This window comes from Pezoporus occidentalis, unplaced genomic scaffold (assembly GCF_034315485.1).
Source record: "Pezoporus occidentalis ecotype Australia unplaced genomic scaffold, CSIRO_AGI_Poc_V1 ctg79, whole genome shotgun sequence".
Taxonomy (NCBI): domain Eukaryota; kingdom Metazoa; phylum Chordata; class Aves; order Psittaciformes; family Psittacidae; genus Pezoporus; species Pezoporus occidentalis.
This window is the reverse complement of record NW_026916147.1, coordinates 1,240,148-1,258,914: the sequence shown is the minus strand read 5'-3', so window position 1 is coordinate 1,258,914 and position 18,767 is coordinate 1,240,148. Positions and strand designations below refer to the sequence as shown.

The window sequence follows — 18,767 nt, the reverse complement described above, 5'->3', positions numbered from 1 at the left end:
GGGCTGGTGCACATGATAAAACAAAAGCCAGTCAAGAGCACTCCACTACACCAAATGTGTAGTTACTTTTACAGGAAAATTATTTATTTGCTTAGACTTCTTTTTTATTTTATTTACATGATTGAAGAAACAAAGATATACACTTCATTTAATACTTATGTGCATTTAATACTTAGGGTGCAGACAAATATTTCCCAGAAGGTCCTTTAACTAAGTGACAAGTATAACCAGCTGACTATGATCATCGTTTTTATCAAGCATAGGATTCCTGGGCATTTCCTGATGCACTGCATATGGGATGAAATTCTATAATCCTCTGATCTCAGTGTTTTTTTAAATAAATTTCATATATTCTATACACACTAAACCCACTGAGCGTTTTTATGTAAACATGCTTTTTTAAATAGTCACGACTTACCAGCTTTCTTTGAAAAGACCCTATTTAAAAGAAATCATGTAATGAAATTTACCAGATCACATTTTGTTATAAATATATTTTCCAAAACTCAATTTTCTATTCTGGACAAACTGACAAGTCAATAAAGGGCTGGAATAAAAGCAAACAAGAGTTGTGTGCATGCAAATTAGAAGTATCTATACACATGGTTTATTATGAAGATTTTTTAGGAGCACACACATTCCTTTATTGATGACAAGAAGAACAGTCATAAAAACTGATCTAAAGATGGTCTAATAATTAGAATGTCTGAACATGTCAATATAAATAATATTTAATGATTAAATAACAGGGAAGATTCCCAAAGTCTAAAGTTCAAAAATGGATTAGAAACTAATCTCAAGCATCAAAAATTGAGAAAAAGAATGTTCAGCAACATCAGCAATACATTGATACAGTGATACACCTCAAGTCACCAGAAGTCTTGGAAGAATTTGAATTTAGAGGAAAAATCTCCATGCCTTCATATTACAAACAATAGCGTTAAATGCTACTACAGCAGATTCCAGAACAATATACTGCTGACCTGCAAACTTGCAACCTAATTAAGCACACATACACTTTTACATAAGGTTTAATCTACAGTTCAGCACAATGGAATCAGTCACATGGATCTGAGGCATTACTACACCCTAATACTACTGAGAAGCCAAACTGAAGCATGCTGTTGTGTTCTACACTTCCAAAGGGTCAGGAAGAAAGTCAGCTGCATGTCCCTGAGAATCATGAGAAGAAATCAAGCTGCTTGCAGGCACTAAGGAGGGTATGGCATTGTAATTGCCTAGCTTAGAAAATACACCTGCCAGACAAAAGCAACCTTTTCCACATACTATCCATGACATAATCTGCCAAGTAAAAGAAATGCCTGCATCAACATTCATTAAAAAAAAAAAACCTTTATGGATTTTGAGAAACAGGATTTATTGAGAAGTCCCATGCACTTGAATCACAGCAGGAGATGAAAACATTATCTCCCTGCCTTCCATTCACAGAACATGCTCCTCTGCCAACAGATCATGCCAGCCACTGTCACAGAAAACAGCAGCCACTACACCTAGCGCCAGATCTATATAAGATAATAAGAACTAAAACCATAATCCTTTTGGCTTGTACTAACATCACAGGTTCTCAAGCTAAAAGCTGGCACAAACTTGCCTTTTCTGCAGATTAAACACAGCCAAGGCACACAGAATATACATTATTATGTATTATGTTTAAGCATCAAGCCCTACCAAAAGAGCAGCAGCAGGCGGCTAGAAAGATGCACTTGGGAAAGTTTAAAGAGTTTTTTACTGTAACTTGTACTGTTTCATAGAACTGTTACAATCAGATTATATTGTCCTGAATATAAATAGTCAGCTAAGTGCCCATCAATGTACACCAATTCACACATGCATTGCTTCACTAAGGTGAATTCATCCATCATTTTACTACCTATTTCACAAGATCTCCTGATTAGTCAGCCATCATCCTCAATACCATTGTCCTGGTGGTTTAAACAACGACTACCATTAACAAATTAGTATTGGCAGAAAGATTTATCAGCTCCCTTTTAATCTTCTTTTTCAGATTACCACATATGTTGGATAGTATAAAGTACAGCAAAGACCTTCGGAATGCCAGTGACCACCTCACTCTGGAAAGTAACCTTACGTTTCTGATAATGAGGAAGTTTCAAGTGATTGGCTGGATATTATATGTAAATTATTTTGTCTTAATCTTATTAGACTATTCAATTCAAGCTTTTAGGATCACACCATCTTCTTTTACTGACCTTTTTCTATCGATTTCCTTCATTGGATCCACACTTTTGTTTATTTATATTTGAGTTTGGGACAGATCATCTGATGTGTCCATCAAAGTACACACACAGCCTGAGAGCCACCTTAAACTCCTCATTAAACAAAGACTATCACTATTATTATTACTATTATTTTACCATGTTCTCATTTTCTCTGAGCACTATTTTTATAACTGGACTGTCCTTTGACCCCAACAGGCTTCCCGCTCCTAGCAGTTTGATCAACTCAGTTTTAGACATCTCCAGTTAGGTGAGCTAAATCACATCCTCACTTGCAGTATGAGTGCAACTTTCAACTTAGACACCATCATGCTTGTTTAGAAATCTGAATTACACAGATGTGTGCTGTAGCAGCTCATAATCTGCTGGAGTTCAAACGTCTGAATATAAAAAGGAAGAAACACTGTATCAAGAGAGTAACATTCACTTTACATTAGGAAGACAGAAAACACACATTTAAAGTGTCTCTGGCACAAGACATGTGTGAAATTACTTTATTTTGATTGCTAGTGCATTTTATGACCAGACATGTGCCCCATGGTTTCCTGTGGTTCGGTTACTGCATTTTAACAGAACCGCTAGAATTTGGCGGGGATGCCCTGTCCGTGGTCCTGAACCACCTGCTGGCGGGCATGGGGCGCGGTCCGGATGGGTACCTGACCAGGGTGCTGCAACCAAGCCTGGGACCTAGAAGCAGACGACTGCTGCAAATGAGTCACAGACCCATGGGACCATTTGCAGCTTTTCTTCCTATTTTTGCCAAATGTGCTAAAGTCACTGATAGAACAGATTGACTCAGCTTTCAGAAAGGATAACAGAACAATTTTATCACTCGCAAAAGTCCCTGACAGAATCTGCCTGAGGGTTACTGACATTTGAGAGACTCACAACATCACTTTCTCCCTATACGGAAATGGATAAAAACTTACATTATTAAATCAAAACTTTTCATGGAAGTATAACAGACTACTCAGCACCTTAGTGCTGAAGTGAGGGGCACTGAGCACAAGTTACTCCTGGGGATATTCCAGCTGGACACAAGAGGAACATTTTTCACAATAACAATCAGCCAGAGGAATAATCTCCCCAGGGAAGTGATGGATTCCCTAGCATTGGACACTTAAGATTCTGCTTGACACAGTGTTAGGACATCTACTCTAGGTCATACTTTGCCAAGAAGGTTGGACCAGATTATCCTTGATATCTCTTCTAACCTATAATTAATTGATACTAATCCTAATTCCACAACAGATTTTCTGGTCCAAACAAAGCAAACCCATGACAGTTCTAAAATTATAGCACTGTCCTGGGATTTCAGTAAGAGAAATTTATACTCCTGCACAGCTTTCTTCAAAGAGGAACTTCACTTTTGAGTTCTCATATCACAAATAAGGACCCCAATCAAAATTACCACCACCACCATCACCACTTTTAGCTCTCTCTCTTATATTCAAAGAGGACATATTAGGAAGAAAGGGTCTTTGTTCTCTCAGATGGCTTTTGCCTTGTTATGGTTTCCTAAATTTTACGAACACATGCATCTGTAAAAATCAAGATACTGCTTAAGTACTGCTTCCTGTTTGACTGACTCCCTTCCCTAAAAAATTTATGTCAAATGTCCAGATCTGTGGACCCCTTTGCACAATCAGGTATGGAGATAAAATGTAGATCTGCAAAAGGTGATAAACCAGCTTCTGTAATAATTTCTCAGAACTGTTCCCTATTCTGCACACAATTTTAGAGAGGATGGAGTTTTCCCACTTCTCCAAGACTTATTATATGATAATGGAAAGAATCTGATGAATATACTTTATATTAAAAGGATCAAAATCCCTAACAGACAAACAAAGGAATAGTTAAAAATGTGTCTCCCCTTCAGACACCACTGCTTCAGGCTGACTGTAGATAGGGCTTGATTATCTCTACCACTGTTTCTTGAGGTGATCCAAAATCCTAGAAAATACACTGGGCCTTTTCTTAAGCGCCAGAGATTCTGATACAAAGTTTGAAATATTTTATTTCCTGCACTGTCAGGAAATAAAGCAGGGATTCACATGAACTGCCCTGACAGCTTAGTCTGTCTGGCTTTGAAATGCTTTTTAATTAAGTGGTATCTTTTGTCACAAGTACAGATGACAAATTTACTGCTTGAAATACCAGTGACAAGGCAAGAAGGGCAGAAGCTGAGGCCAGCAACGTCAAGCATCAAAGGTTTCAGTGCCTATATTCCAGATGTAATTGCCTATCAAAATAGGCCATAACCACTGCACTATTGTCAGTTCTCAATTGTGAGAATGAAGATCTCAGGCATGCTATACAAAAGGATTTGGTTTGAGACCATTTTAAGAACCTGAATGTACACAAGTCCATGGGACCTGATGAAATCCATCCACGGGTCCTGAAGGAGCTGGCGAATGAAGTTGCTAAGGCACTGGCCATCATATTTGAAAAATCATGGCAGTCAGGTGAAGTTCCCGATGACTGGAAAAAGGGAAATATAACCCCCATTTTCAAGAAGGGGAAAATGGATGACCCAGGGAATTACAGACCAGTCAGTCTCACCTCCGTGCTTCCAGCCTGGCACCACTCACCGGGAGTGAGGGAACAAGCTGTCTGGCTAGGGTTTAAACCACGACACTGGTAGCAACCTGCACTGATTTTGTGCTGGAGCACAAGCTGAATGAAATGTAATTTTCATTTCCTACACGAAAACTACTGGTTTACAGAATGCTGTAGAAGTTTTAATGCCTCTCTAGACAAAAAAAAAAATCTGCACAACTATAATAGGTGCACATCAAAACATTCATTACTTTCTATCTCTTTGCCAAGGGGTAACGAGATAACTAAGCAGATTTCATGCCCATCCCACTCTGTTTCCTCAAGTTATATATGCATCAATTTTGTGCTCCTGAAATGGTCACCCTGCAAAAGAGTTCAGGCTGGTGTGCTGAAGAAGTCAACAGTGAGGTTTACATTAGAACAACAAATCTAGTCTAATTTGTCATAGTAAAAAAATCTATTACTTCTCTACTGTTCAAGTGTATTTGATATCATTGGCTCCCACATACCAATTAAACCCCTCACTTCACTGAAGGTGAGAGCTATTTGGTGCTTTTGTACACTTGACTGGAAAAGGAGTCATTCTAGCTACTATAAAATTGAAGATGATTTACCAAATATTTCATTAAAATGATAAAAATACAAATAAAAATATTATTACGTACACATGTAGCCATGGTGAAGATAAAAGAAGATTTAAGGATGGCATAATTTTCTTCTTCTAGTAGTGTCAGTTTATAATCTTACAAAATTTTGTGCCTTATAAAAGAAAAATTATCAGCAGCTACTTGCATATAGCAAGACCTTGTAACAAACTTCAGAGAGTAAAAAATCATGCTTTGATATCTGATATTGTGTAGTTCTACTTTTTTTTCCTTATCCAAGTTCAGAAACACAACACAATTTATTGCTTCCACTGAATAAAGAAAAGGGAAAAAAAAAGTGCTTTTGAATAACATAAGTAATGCATAAAATGGGACACATTCTGGTGGGAAACTGTGTCTCCTGTATAAATAAAATATATGCCGCTATAAATATAATATGTAATACTCATTCCAAACCACAGCCACCTCTTAAGAAATAAACACTTGAGTCAAAGCAGGGTAACAGACTGGCAGTGCACTCCTGGCATTTGTCAGGAGCATTCGTCAGGCTGACAGTAATATTAACCACAATCCATTTCAGTTGCTTTGGTTTATCATTGTGTGACTGATGTTCAAAACAATGCCATAAGAAGCTGCTTAAATAAAGTGTTGGTTTAACCTATACACTGAAGTTCTCTAAATCTGTACTAACTGTGGTCTTCTAGCTAATATATATACAAAACTGTTATTCATATTTGACACTTTCTAATACCTAACTTCAACTTGCAATTCCTAACACTAAAGTTAAAAAAAAAGTTGTTAATTTTTCAGTTCTTAGGTACCAAAAAAGTAAAGATATAGATTGATCTGACACCCTTTCTGTCAGACGAAAATCAAAGTCTTCTTTACTCTGTGGGAGCGCTAAATTGTGATACTTTTCTAGACATGGATAAGGAAAAGAAATAAGTAAAAGACTGTTAAAACCCTATAAAAAGATAAATGAAATATCCTCAAGTATTTTTACAACCTTTAGCAGTGGAAAATCATAGATATGCTATGATACAGAATTAGCATTTATTTTGATGTATTACCCCTAAGACAACTGTATTACATCGAAAACAACACAATATGCACGACTTTCAAACATTTTGATAGTTGAATATTAGCAAAGGTTTTCAGATATTTGCTATGAATTCATTAACTGACACAAAATTGAACATTTAAACTACACAGAGTTGATACTGATAGAAACGCCTAACATAGTAGCCAAAACTTGAACTGGTACGTCTGAGACAGATGTAGAATAAAGACGTTCACTGCATAGATGGGAAGGACTGGCATTCATCCAGAAGAGCAGTTACATTTCCAGAGATCAAGATTTACTGTCTGATCAACAACATAGAACATAAGGCAAAATGCACATTAAATATACATATATGCATAAAAGTTAACTATTCCCTAACAACAGGGGCAATTTTCTGCCTATCATTTGTTAAAGATTAGAAACTGCCATGTTACAAGCTTAAATATGAATTAAACTCTTTCTACTCATAATACAGTATGAATGACATAGAATCATAGAATCATAGAATAGTTAGGGTTGGGAAGGACCTCAAGGTCATCTAGTTCCACCCCTCACTGACATGGGCAGGGACACCTCACACTTGATCATGTCACTCAAGACTCTGTCCAACCTGGACTTGAACACTGCCAGGGATGGAGTATTTACCACTTTTTTGGCTAACCTGTTCCAGTGCCTCACCACCCGCACAGTAAAGAACTTCTTCCTTATATTTAACCTCAGTTTCCTCTCTCTAATATATAGAGCACAAGTATTTTAATTATAGTTAATATTCACAACTACAATACTATTGCAATTTTCTATTATTCAAAATCTGATATTGTAATAATTCTTTCCTGTAATAACTTCACAGTTTACAAACATACGATTGAGAAGGTTAAGTATAGGTATAGATATAGATGCAACCTAAAGTTATGTCCACTTGGTTACATTCTTAAGTAACGTTCTCTCTCAGCAACAGGAATGAAAATTTTCCCTCAGAACTTAACATATACTTAAGTAATCCTCAAAGATTACTTTCATGAACAGAGAAAACCATATAACCAGTCACTGTTAATTAAAAAACACACAGAAACATATGTTTGTTTGGGAAAGAACCTTAGAACAAGAAGACTACTCTTCCAGAAAGGAGTCGTTTGGAGAAGTTGTTAAAAACTGGCCAAGTTTGTCTGACAAAGGACAACTGTGCTACTTGAGCATACCTTAAGGGGTACACAAAGGAAGTGAAAAGATAAAGTTTCTACTTATAGGAGTAAGGGCAATGATAAACTATTTAAAGTGTAAAGTATCTTTAGGGCAAAGCCACTAAAGAAAGCACAGTTCTCATCAGAAAACCAGAAAATTATTTGGATAGTTTTCAGTATTTACCAGCTTCAGCACTCCTGACTTCATTAAACTTTGAAATTAAATGTAACATGTATGCTCCAACTAAGAGTGCCTTCCACGAAGTTATTAAATTGATACAATTTAATGTATCAGTGAGCAGTAAGAATACCTCAGTAACTCATTTTTCCATACTCTGGTCCCTGTTATCTGTATATGCATTTAGAAATAAAACACTGTTAATGGTTGTGCATTTAGCATTATTGCACTAAATGCAGAAAAACCATTAACAAGACTGAAAGCTACTGTGATAAATATTGGACAGAAAAAAAAAAAGCAGCTGTGTCTGACAACAAATACCTTTGACAAATCCCTGAAGTTGCTAGGAAGTGTAAGGTCCAGCTCCTCTGATTCATAGTTGGTGATAACCCAAGGGAAGACAGGGTACTGATTTAAATCATTGTAAGTTCGACCTGACAAACATCAACAACAACAAGAACAACAACAAAAAAGCCGTGAGTTAAAAGTCATATTTAACTAAAATACCGATCTTTAAAGATACAATAATATAACTTTATGAGCTCATCAAGAAAACTGTAATTTATTTCAGACTCTCTATCATTTCAGTATTCTACTTTGCTTTATTGAAATGGATAATGAAAAAGTTTACAAATTGCTAGCGTTTAATTTAAAGCACTGCAACCCATTTCACTTTAATTGTAAGTGCTTTTGCATACAGTAAGTGACAGTTAAATCCGTTCATTTTCTATGCAGTACTTTCCCTGATTATCTTCTGTTTTTTTAAGGAGGAACACTTAAAAAAAAAAAAAAAAAGGGAGAGCGAATTACTTTTGCTGATACTAAAAATTAAAACAGTATTTTCACATACTGCATTAATCTCAGTATGTGAAAGCAGAATGAAGCAGCTCAGGATTTTAGATTGAGAAATTATGCAAGTAATAACCATTCATCTAGAGAATTCACTTTGAAGGGAATTCTTCCTTGACCATCGACCATGATGGACATACCACCATTTACCAAAACAGACAATCTGTTCTGGTTTCATGTTCACATGTGCATCTTTATGAATCTGTAAGATGGACATATCTTTCTTCCAGTAAAAACAAAATATTTAATTACGATAATAGTACACCGTACATACACATATACCACATACCCTGGTCTGCAATTTTAAAATGCATGATTTTTACAAGGATACTGTTTCTTTTTATGATACTGTGGCAGAAGCCCATTCATTCACATCCTCTCCAATCCGCATGTTCTCAGATTTTGTCTAGCCTGGTCTTGAAGGTCTCAAGGGAAGGGTTTTTATCTCTTACCGAGGAATATTATTTCACAACTCAATCAAGTTGTCAGAGAAAGTTTTCTAAAACTACATCTAAGTTTTTTATTTTCCCAGTTCTCTTACACCATTCAGTATTGCTCCATCCTGGTTTGCAGAACTTTTAAATGGTATAGTCAGGCCCTGTCATTCCCTTACCAGTTGGTTATGTTGCATATTATCTCTTGTTCTGGATTAGGCTACTTACATGATCCTGTGATATCTATCTTTATTTGTTTCATCTTGATAGCCATAATGACAATATTTTAACTCCCCATCATGTGCAACTAAACTTTCAATTTCTCCATAATGTCATCTTTTCATTCCTTTTAACCTCAAATACCAAGTTGGTAAGTTCACCTTATTATTTCAATAATAAAGCTGAAAAGCATCATTCACTAGAGCCACAGAAAACAAGTGTCATGATTTGCTTCAAACAACTTCAGCAATAAAGAGGCAAAGAGATCTACCCCTACTTTTATAAATCTGCCAGAATCCTGGCATCTCTGACTTAATGAGTGATTACAGAAACAAGCAAAACTGACCATTTATATAAAATGGAATTAGCAGGAGCAGAGGCATTTGTTTTATCAATTGTGTTAGCAAGAGCCAAGTCTGCATGTGAATTGAGCCTTTCAACGCTGTCAATACCATAGGAAAGAGCTGAAAAATGAGAAACTTTGCAAGTTGCTCTGAGAACAAAATATGTTGGAAAATAAGAGAGAAGTCGTGAGACCTAACAGCCTCCATTTACTAAACTGAGGTCAAGCTGGTTAGAAACTAGTAGGATAAGATGGGTTAAATAAGTATAGTTTAGCAGTTACAGAATGAGGGATTAGGACAACCACAGAGGGGTATGAATCAGGATTTGGGAATGGGTGAATAGTGTCCTGGCATAGCAGCGCAGGTGATCCAGGCACTACATTCCTGCATTGACCATACAATCCAATTTTGGGGGATTTTGTGAAGTTGTTCTTCAGAATAAAATCATACATAGGAAAAGTTATTCACTAAAAGGGTGAAATCTAGTAGTGTCCCATGTCTGTTGAGACTGTGCCACTACTAATTCCTTTTCTGAGTCATTACAGGAATTTGTGGTACCTGCTATAGTGTTTAGAAACATCAGGTATTCGAAGTTGGAAATTTCTCGGTGTTGCCATCGCTGAGTCATATTAGAAGCTTTGAAAATCTGTCTTGGACTAGCCAAGGAGATGCGCCTGGGAAACAAAACAAAACAAAACAAAATTGAAAAAACAATGAGAAAAATCGGTGGTTCTTTTAACCTACCTGAATTTTAGTGGCAGTTGTACATATTCTTTTTTACTAGTTCTGCGCTATGGTTCTCTGGGGATCAAACTATTTTGGATACTTGAAGTTCACTTTTAAAGCACTATAATCTAATAAGAATGAAATATTTAAAACATCTAAGAGCTGGATATGGCAGGATTTAAAAGCTTTCAAACAGAACCCTTTACAGCTGTGGAAATTCAGCTGCTCCATGAAGGCTTGATGTTTCACAGAAATATGTTACTAGTGATTTAGAGAGATGGCAGACCATTAAATAAGAAAATTACACGACTTTTAGAATTTCACATAAGAATTAAGTCATCCTTTAGGAGATGTCGTTAAATCCCTCAAGAAAAAAAGAAAACCAACAATAAGATGATAAAACTTCATTATGAAGTCCATTCTCTTGAGATTTAAATTCTGGGGAGTGGTGGGGAGTTAGTCATAAATAACTCAATTAAACGTACAGGATTTGATGCCAGATTCCTAGTGTTTGTGAAAGAAGACTACAGAGTCACTCCTCAGAGTGATAAATCAAGCAGAGAAGAGCTTATAATAAAATTCTCAAGACTGTTTTGGTCATAATAAAAACATCTGCAAATACCAAACCATGTAATTTAGGGGAAAAAAAAAAAAATCTAGGTTTAGTTTTAGTTAACAAATCTTTAGAGGTACTGGTAAACAATTAAAGAAAATGGTTACAGTAACTGAACATTTCTTTGTTTTAATAAATTGCATTATTATATTGCAAACAAATTTATCAGTATAATTGGATGTGAAATTTTGAACAAATCTGTCTATATTTTCAGGTATATTTAAAAACTTTCACATATAATTTGCCTCTGTAAATAGAAATTTTTATGTTCTTACAGGGTGGCTATAATTGCAATTCAAGAGAAATGTTTCTGTACTTCATAAAATACAGAACACAACAGAAAACATCCCCAACTATTTTAATGCCATTTCTGTACAAAACTCTTTAAAAATAAAAATATAAAGTAACAACAAACAAGATACTCCTTAAGGATTGTTGTTTCTTATAAAAATTTAGAAATTAATCTACTTAAAATTGTTTTCTAATTCTTTAAAATATAAGAGGTAACCAATCCAACTTCTATTTCCAGATTTAGGATCCAAACACAAAACTTGTCATTGCAATACTAATTTCTCATTATGTAAAATTTGAAAAATTATTTCCAGACATGGAAGACAAGTACACCACACCAATCCTTCCCATACCATTCTACACATCTAGTTTATATTGTTCTATACATCAATACAATATCTTCCTGATGAGGAATGATCATTTTCAGCTACATTTAAATACTACAGGGGATTTGAGAATGCTACAGTCAAGCTAATAGAATTGAACACTGTCATAAAGGCTATAACAGCCCTATAACATGTCTTAAATCAGTCTTAAATTTTAGTGAGTTGGCAAGCATAAAGAAATCAGTTTTCCTTAAGTAGGGTAAGTTATTGAATCTCATTGCTAAAAAAGAAGATATCTTCCCTATAACTAACAGAAATCATAAAAAAGTCTCAAGTCCAAAAGTTTCTAAGATTTTATTATACAAACACATTGCAAATAGCATACAAAAGTGATAGGCTGAGGATGTGCATCTTTTGTAAACTAGCAGGCACAAATGCTTCAAGCTATGTAGGCCGGTTTGACGAAAAAAGAACTCTTAGAACTGACAGATAAAATTAACTCAAATTGTAAAATACCTGGTCTGGGGTAGTCCAAAGATAGTCCCAATACCGACCCGAGGTAGACAGTTAACCACTTTCTTTACGGTTGCTTGGTCAGGAAAGTTGAACATGACACCCACTGTGAACACAAGAGCAGAAATAAGGCATGATTTTACCCCTTTTATTTAGACTTTCTGGCCCAAAGCTAACCCTAAGCTTGCATGTAGAACAGGAAAAAGATTAGACATGTTTCCTTCAGGTTACTATGGACATATTTCTTTATAATTTCCAGAACTATTCTTATTTACCACTAACAAGAGTTTCAACAAAAGCTGTTGCTGTTACAAATCTTACAAGGTCTACATTTGTTTTCCCTTCTGAACAGAAGTTACATCTATACGTACAGATCAACTGTCTAGAACTGATTAAAAAGTTTCTATATTAATTGTTTCACACATTTACTAGTTTATTTCTAAATCTTTTTAAGATATATTCTTAAAAATATTATCTTCATATTTTGTTTAAAACTTCAGTGACATGCAATCGCACCTAAAAATCTAAATAACAATCTAATTATGGTATCACCAATGGACACTTATGACTTCAGAGAGTACAACTCTAGGCTCCAAAATAGGAAAGTCTTTATGCACATGATTAATATTCTGCTGGATAATATGCACTTCAGATTTGCACAACAGTCTAAGAGAGACTGAATACCTAGCAGCCACATTCAAGTTTCAAGAGCATTTTAAGTTCGGACAAAAACTTTTCGATTAGCATACTAACAGCATAAAACATGTTATCTTATGCAACATTTACTGATTTCAGGACATTTCACATTGTTATCAAAAGGATGTTTTACATTTTAGAAGTGTTGTCTTAATACCTACTTTATTTGGTGTCTTTGTGCACAGTTTTCAAAATTTATTTCTCAAAATTTCATTATCAGTATAAAAGCACTAAAAGTACCTAAGAATCATCGTTTAAACTGTAAAAACATCATATATTCTAGCTTAAAATAAACTTTAGGGGAAGAATATAGCAGAAGAAAGTTCTCAAAGTCTCAATGCACTATACTTTGAGTGACTTGCCACAAATATATGTGTGTGTCTGAAAAAGGAACTGAAGAAAGGGAAGGTGAAAATAAGGTTGATAAGCAAAGTAAATCCATCTTTATTTCTCACAGTTGCACTAGGGTGTAACTGAAAGAAAGTATTACTACCAATAAAGCATGAAGGTATACCATACCAGTCACTGGTCTAATTCAGTAGTGAAGTTCTTTCATTATGCTGTTCTTGGTGTGTATAGTTAAAAACTATTAACCCTCCAAAGGGACAAAAATTACCCTTCATGCATAACAGATCAGAGATTCTTAAGCAAGAGTTTCTAGAGACTGACAAATAAAAAGTGGATATAAATCAAAGTGAGGCATTGCTAATTCTCAGATATCATGTTTTATCTTAATTTCTCATTGAAAAAAAAAAAACAAAAAAAAAACAAAAAAAAAACAACAAAGGGAAACCAGACTATAGAAATACACTAATTTATATATTGAGACACTTAATCCAAGCATTTCTGCTATCTACACAAATCCATATCAAAGAAGACATGACTAACAGCCAAACAGAATGCATATAGCCCCAAATCAACACTTGCTATTCTCTAAACATACAGTACCTCTATTTGCCATGAATATCTCCAGTGCTGTATTTTGCAAAAGATAACGTCGGGAAAAGATAGATCGAATCTCTGAAAAGAGCCATTTTCCATGGAGTCCTTCTGTATACGCCAAAATCTGGTAGAAAGAGAAGAGACAGAATGTTTTAAATATGTTGTTGGTACAGGTAATATCTTGTAAAAGAGAAACTGCTTGACTCACAAACATGGATTTTAACAATTACATGCAAAACTTGCAGCAAAATTAAAATATGCTCAAACTTCAAATCATGCTATCACAGTATCACAGTATGCTAGAGATTGGAAGGGACCTCAAAAGATCATCTAGTCCAATCCCCCTGCCGGAGCAGGAACATCTAGATAGTGTTACACAGGAATGTGTCCAGGCGGGTTTTGAATGTCTCCAGGGAAGGAGACTCCACAACCTCCCTGGGCAGCCTGTTCCAGTGTTCTGTCACCCTCACTGAGAAGAAGTTTCTTCTCAAGTTTAAGTGGAACCTCTTGTGTTCCAGTTTGTACCCATTACCCCTTGTCCTATCATTGTTTGCCACTGAGTAGAGCCTGGCTCCATCCTCGTGACACTCCCCCTTTATATATTTATATACACTAATAAGGTCACCCCTCAGTCTCCTCTTCTCCAAACTATAGAGACCCAGCTCCCTCAGTCTTTCCTCATAAGGGAGATGCTCCACTCCCTTAATCATCTTGGTTGCCCTGCGCTGGACTCTCTCCAGCAGGTCCCTGTCCTTCTTGAACTGAGGGGCCCAGAACTGGACACAATATTCCAGATGGGGTCTCACCAGGGCAGAGTAGAGGGGAAGGAGGACCTCTCTCGACCTACTAACCACCGCCCTTCTAATACACCCCAGGATGCCATTGGCCTTCTTGGCCACAAGGGCACAGTGTTGGCTCATGGTCATCCTGTCGTCCACTAGGACCCCCAGGTCCCTCTCCCCTACACTGCTCTCTAACAAGTCGTTCCCCAACCTATACTGGAACCTGGAGTTGTTCCTGCCCAGATGCAGGACTCTACACTTTCCCTTGTTGTATTTCATCAAGTTATTCCCTGCCCAACTCTCCAGCCTGTCCAGGTCTCGCTGGATGGCAGCACAGCCTTCTGGCGTGTCAGCCACTCCTCCCAGCTTAGTGTCATCAGCAAACTTGCTGATAGTACACTCAATTCCCTCATCTAAATCGTTGATGAATATATTAAATAATACCGGTCCCAGTACTGACCCTTGAGGCACTCCACTAGTTACAGGCCTCCAACTAGACTCAGCCCCATAGACTACAACTCTCTGGCTTCTCTCCTTCAGCCAGTTCGCAGTCCACCTCACTACCTGATCATCCAGTCCACACTTCCTCAATTTAGCCGTGAGGATGCTGTGGGAGACTGTGTCAAATGCTTTGCTGAAGTCAAGGTAGACCACATCCACCGCTCTGCCATCATCCATCCACCGTGTTATTTCCTCATAAAAGGCTAAGAGATTGGTCAAGCATGATTTCCCCCTGGTGAAGCCATGTTGACTGCCCCTCATAACCCTCTTATCCTTGATATGCCTTAAGATGGCACCAAGGATAATGTGTTCCATCACTTTCCCAGGGATGGAGGTGAGGCTGACCGGTCTATAATTACCCGGGTCCTCCTTCTTGCCCTTTTTGAAGACTGGAGTGACATTTGCTTTCCTCCAGTCCTCAGGCACCTCTCCCGTTTCCCAAGACTTGGTAAAGATGATGGAGAGCGGTCTAGCAATGACTTCCGCCAGTTCCCTCAGCACCCGCGGGTGCATCCCATCTGGACCCATGGATTTATGGATGTCCAGGTTGCTCAACTGATCTCTAACCCATTCCTCATCGACTAAGGCAAACCGCTCCGTTGACCTGACTTCATCTAAGGTCTCAGGGGTACAGGGCTCTTCAGGACTGCCTGCAGCAGAGTAGACAGAGATAAAGAAGGCATTCAGTAACTCTGCTATGCTATGAACCTGTAATGTTTTTTTGAAGTCCCAGATTCAAATACTCATGTAAAGGATTCTTAAAATCTTCTTTCACTTTTTCTTTTAAAGACAACTGCCTATTTTCCATAACCAAGGCAGTTTCAGAAACATTATGAAATGTTTGGAACTTCAGCACAGCATATAAACGTATTCTGAAATCTACTACTTGTGCCATTAGATGTACCTGCACTTCCTTTAGTATTGCAATAACAGGCCTGTAACAAATAAGAAATAATGTCTTTAAAGAAAAAAAATGTTCTCCAAGTTTATCGCTAAGGCAACATTCATTAATTCTGAAACTATAAAGGTTGGCTGTATAAGAGGTTAAGTATCATTTTGTCAGCTAAGGTTAAACACAAACCTGCAAATGAACTCAGCATAATCTCTCTATGGAGTAAGCGGTTGTCAAAGTAACTTGTTACAATTCCTGTCATCCCATCTGACAGACACAGATGCTTAGTCTGCCTTCACAATTCAAACTAATCCCATTTTCAGTCCTCAGCCACTTTGTTTCTTTTTTCCTTCACTTTTTCCTTTTCATTTCAAAGCTTAATTATGGAAGTGTTAAGGGACAGAGAGATTGGACACTTCTCTACCTTAGATTAACAAACCATAAGAGAAGGAAAATCTGAGATTTGTCGATTTTAGCAAACACAAAAGCACTTAAAAGAAATTATCACAGAAAAGGAGATTCAGATATAATCCTAGTTAACATCGCTCTTACTACAATTTCATTTGAGCAATATAGCATAAATAGGATATAAAAAAAAATGAACAAATGGAGTTCAAGCCTTTAACATAACTAAGACTGTTAATGAACCTAATAATCTGTTTATAGATTGTTAACAAAGGAGGATTTTGCCTTTATATGTATTACATGTTCACAAATAACCGGCACTTTTGTAGCACAAAGAGCAGAAGCACCATTATAAAGGCACTACACAATACAGTATAAAACACTGTAACACCTTTCTGAATTAAAAGCAAACACCACTGGCAAACCAAAATCAGAGAGCACAGAAGATCAGAATGTACAAAGCAAACCATTTCCCACACCTTCTTTCTTCTCCCTTTTCTTCCCCTCAGTGTAAGTGCCACGGGCATTTTCTCCCCCAAGACCCATATACACAGAGAAAAAAAAAAGGAAAAAATGAATAACTATTCCAACACAAAATTCTAGAAATGCAGTGAAAGGACCAGAGACTGTCAGTGGTTGCTAATCACTTCTGGGACTGCAGAACTAACAGACTTGGACCACTCTGACACTTTCCATACCACATCCATAGCCCATCCACACTAATTGGCAGATTTGTATAATTCTATGGTGCTATTCAAAACCACTGTGCTTGGCTTTTGTTACATGCTTAGACAATTCAAACAGAACAGCCTGCTTGTCACTACCAGTCTGTGCACTGAAAATTCAAACACTTATTACTGTGACTATGTATTATTTTTACCCTGTGGAGCACGCATTTTTGTGAGTGGAAACCTTGCATGCAACTTCTTTGAAACTGGAAGGAAAAGTACCAACATGAAAATGTCAGAGGAGGTTTACATTGTCCACCTTGCACAGCCATGATGAAGTTACTGAATTCAGTACAACGGGATTTATAACAGAAACTCAAACTGCACTCCAGAAACACTACCAGTCACCGCTATAACAATTCTTTAAACTACTCATTAACAGAAGTTATCAGGAGTGAGAAGCAGCTGAGGCCTAGCGGAGCAAGGCCTTCATTTCGAGTTGGAATAGCGTCTGCCTGGTCTGCAGCTTCACTTCAAAGTCTCTGGAGTTCAATTAAAACTGGATTAGGTGGAAAGAGACCTTCTTTGGGACACTGTTCTCTGAAACTCCAGGCGCACTGACAGCACCCTAGACAGAGGTCTAGCCTGCCAGTGAACCAGTTGCTATGGAAACTGCAGCATTACCACTGCTCCACACTCATCACACCACCTATAGTAGATAAAAGGTCCAGAAGACAAACACGTTTCTTTCATGTGTGCTACTAAGTATTCCTTACAAAAATCCAATTCAACCTTTTATTCCCTGTCAAATATCTGATTTTAGTAATAGAACCTCCTAGGTGCAGCAACTGACTCATACTTCAAATTAAATTCAGCATTTTTAATATGGAAAAAGGAATTTTTTTGTCCTTTTTTTTTTTTAATCAGTTACCACTTCTGATATTATCAGAATTAAACTTTCAAAAGCTATTTTTGCATTTGCCTGGTTTCGCCCAGAAGCTACAAACCAGAGAATTCTACATAAGAATTTAAGAACAACTATCTTCTTCATACTATTGCACGGTATATTGATCTAAAAAATTACTCATTCATTCTGCCTTTTCTCCCCACCAGTTCTGGGACAACCTGTGGAGCAAAGATTAGTGAGGGTGTACAATCTAGTTTAATCTGGACAAATAGCACCACCTTCTCTATGTGAAATAGTATTTATAGAATTTCAGTCGATTCAATACATCAGATTGAACTTTAATCTACTGCAGTTATTTCTATAGCATTCCTTTCAAAAGATACTGCACCTTACAGGAGGAAAGACAATTTATACAGCTTACCATTCCATTTAAAAATACTTAAATAAACAAATGAGCCAATCTGAAAGTTCTACAGTTCCAAGAAAATCTCATTAGACAAACTGTTCTGTGATTAGACTTTGGCAACACCGGATGAACAGACGGCATGACTACACTACTAAAAATAAAAACTTCCACCTTCGCATGAAGTCCATACTTTACTCCAAGTAACAGAAATGAAGGTCTAACCCTGCAATCAGCCCTCAGACTCATGCTGCAGGCCCCGACACTGCATGGCTGGAATAAACTCCTCAAGAAACTATCAAGTAAAGAATAGCCAGCTTCGATTTCCACTTTGAGAAGATTCTGAAATCAGAGTTGCATGAAAACTTAAGCAACACAGTGCTGATCATAAATTAAGATCATACATAAAGAA

At 36.9% G+C, this 18,767-nt stretch overlaps 1 protein-coding gene across 3 annotated transcripts in view; it reads right to left on the bottom strand.

The window, feature by feature from the left end:
• Positions 1–18,767, bottom strand: part of LRBA (LPS responsive beige-like anchor protein) — a 401,187-nt gene that overhangs the window by 115,646 nt on the left and 266,774 nt on the right. For all 3 annotated transcript variants that reach the window (XM_062602815.1, XM_062602814.1, XM_062602816.1), the window contains exons 41-44: positions 13,804–13,921; positions 12,163–12,265; positions 10,249–10,364; positions 8,166–8,278 (exon numbers count right to left, since the gene is read on the bottom strand). In XM_062602815.1, the coding sequence (XP_062458799.1) occupies positions 8,166–8,278; positions 10,249–10,364; positions 12,163–12,265; positions 13,804–13,921 (450 nt within the window). The remainder of the gene's footprint in view (positions 1–8,165; positions 8,279–10,248; positions 10,365–12,162; positions 12,266–13,803; positions 13,922–18,767) is intronic.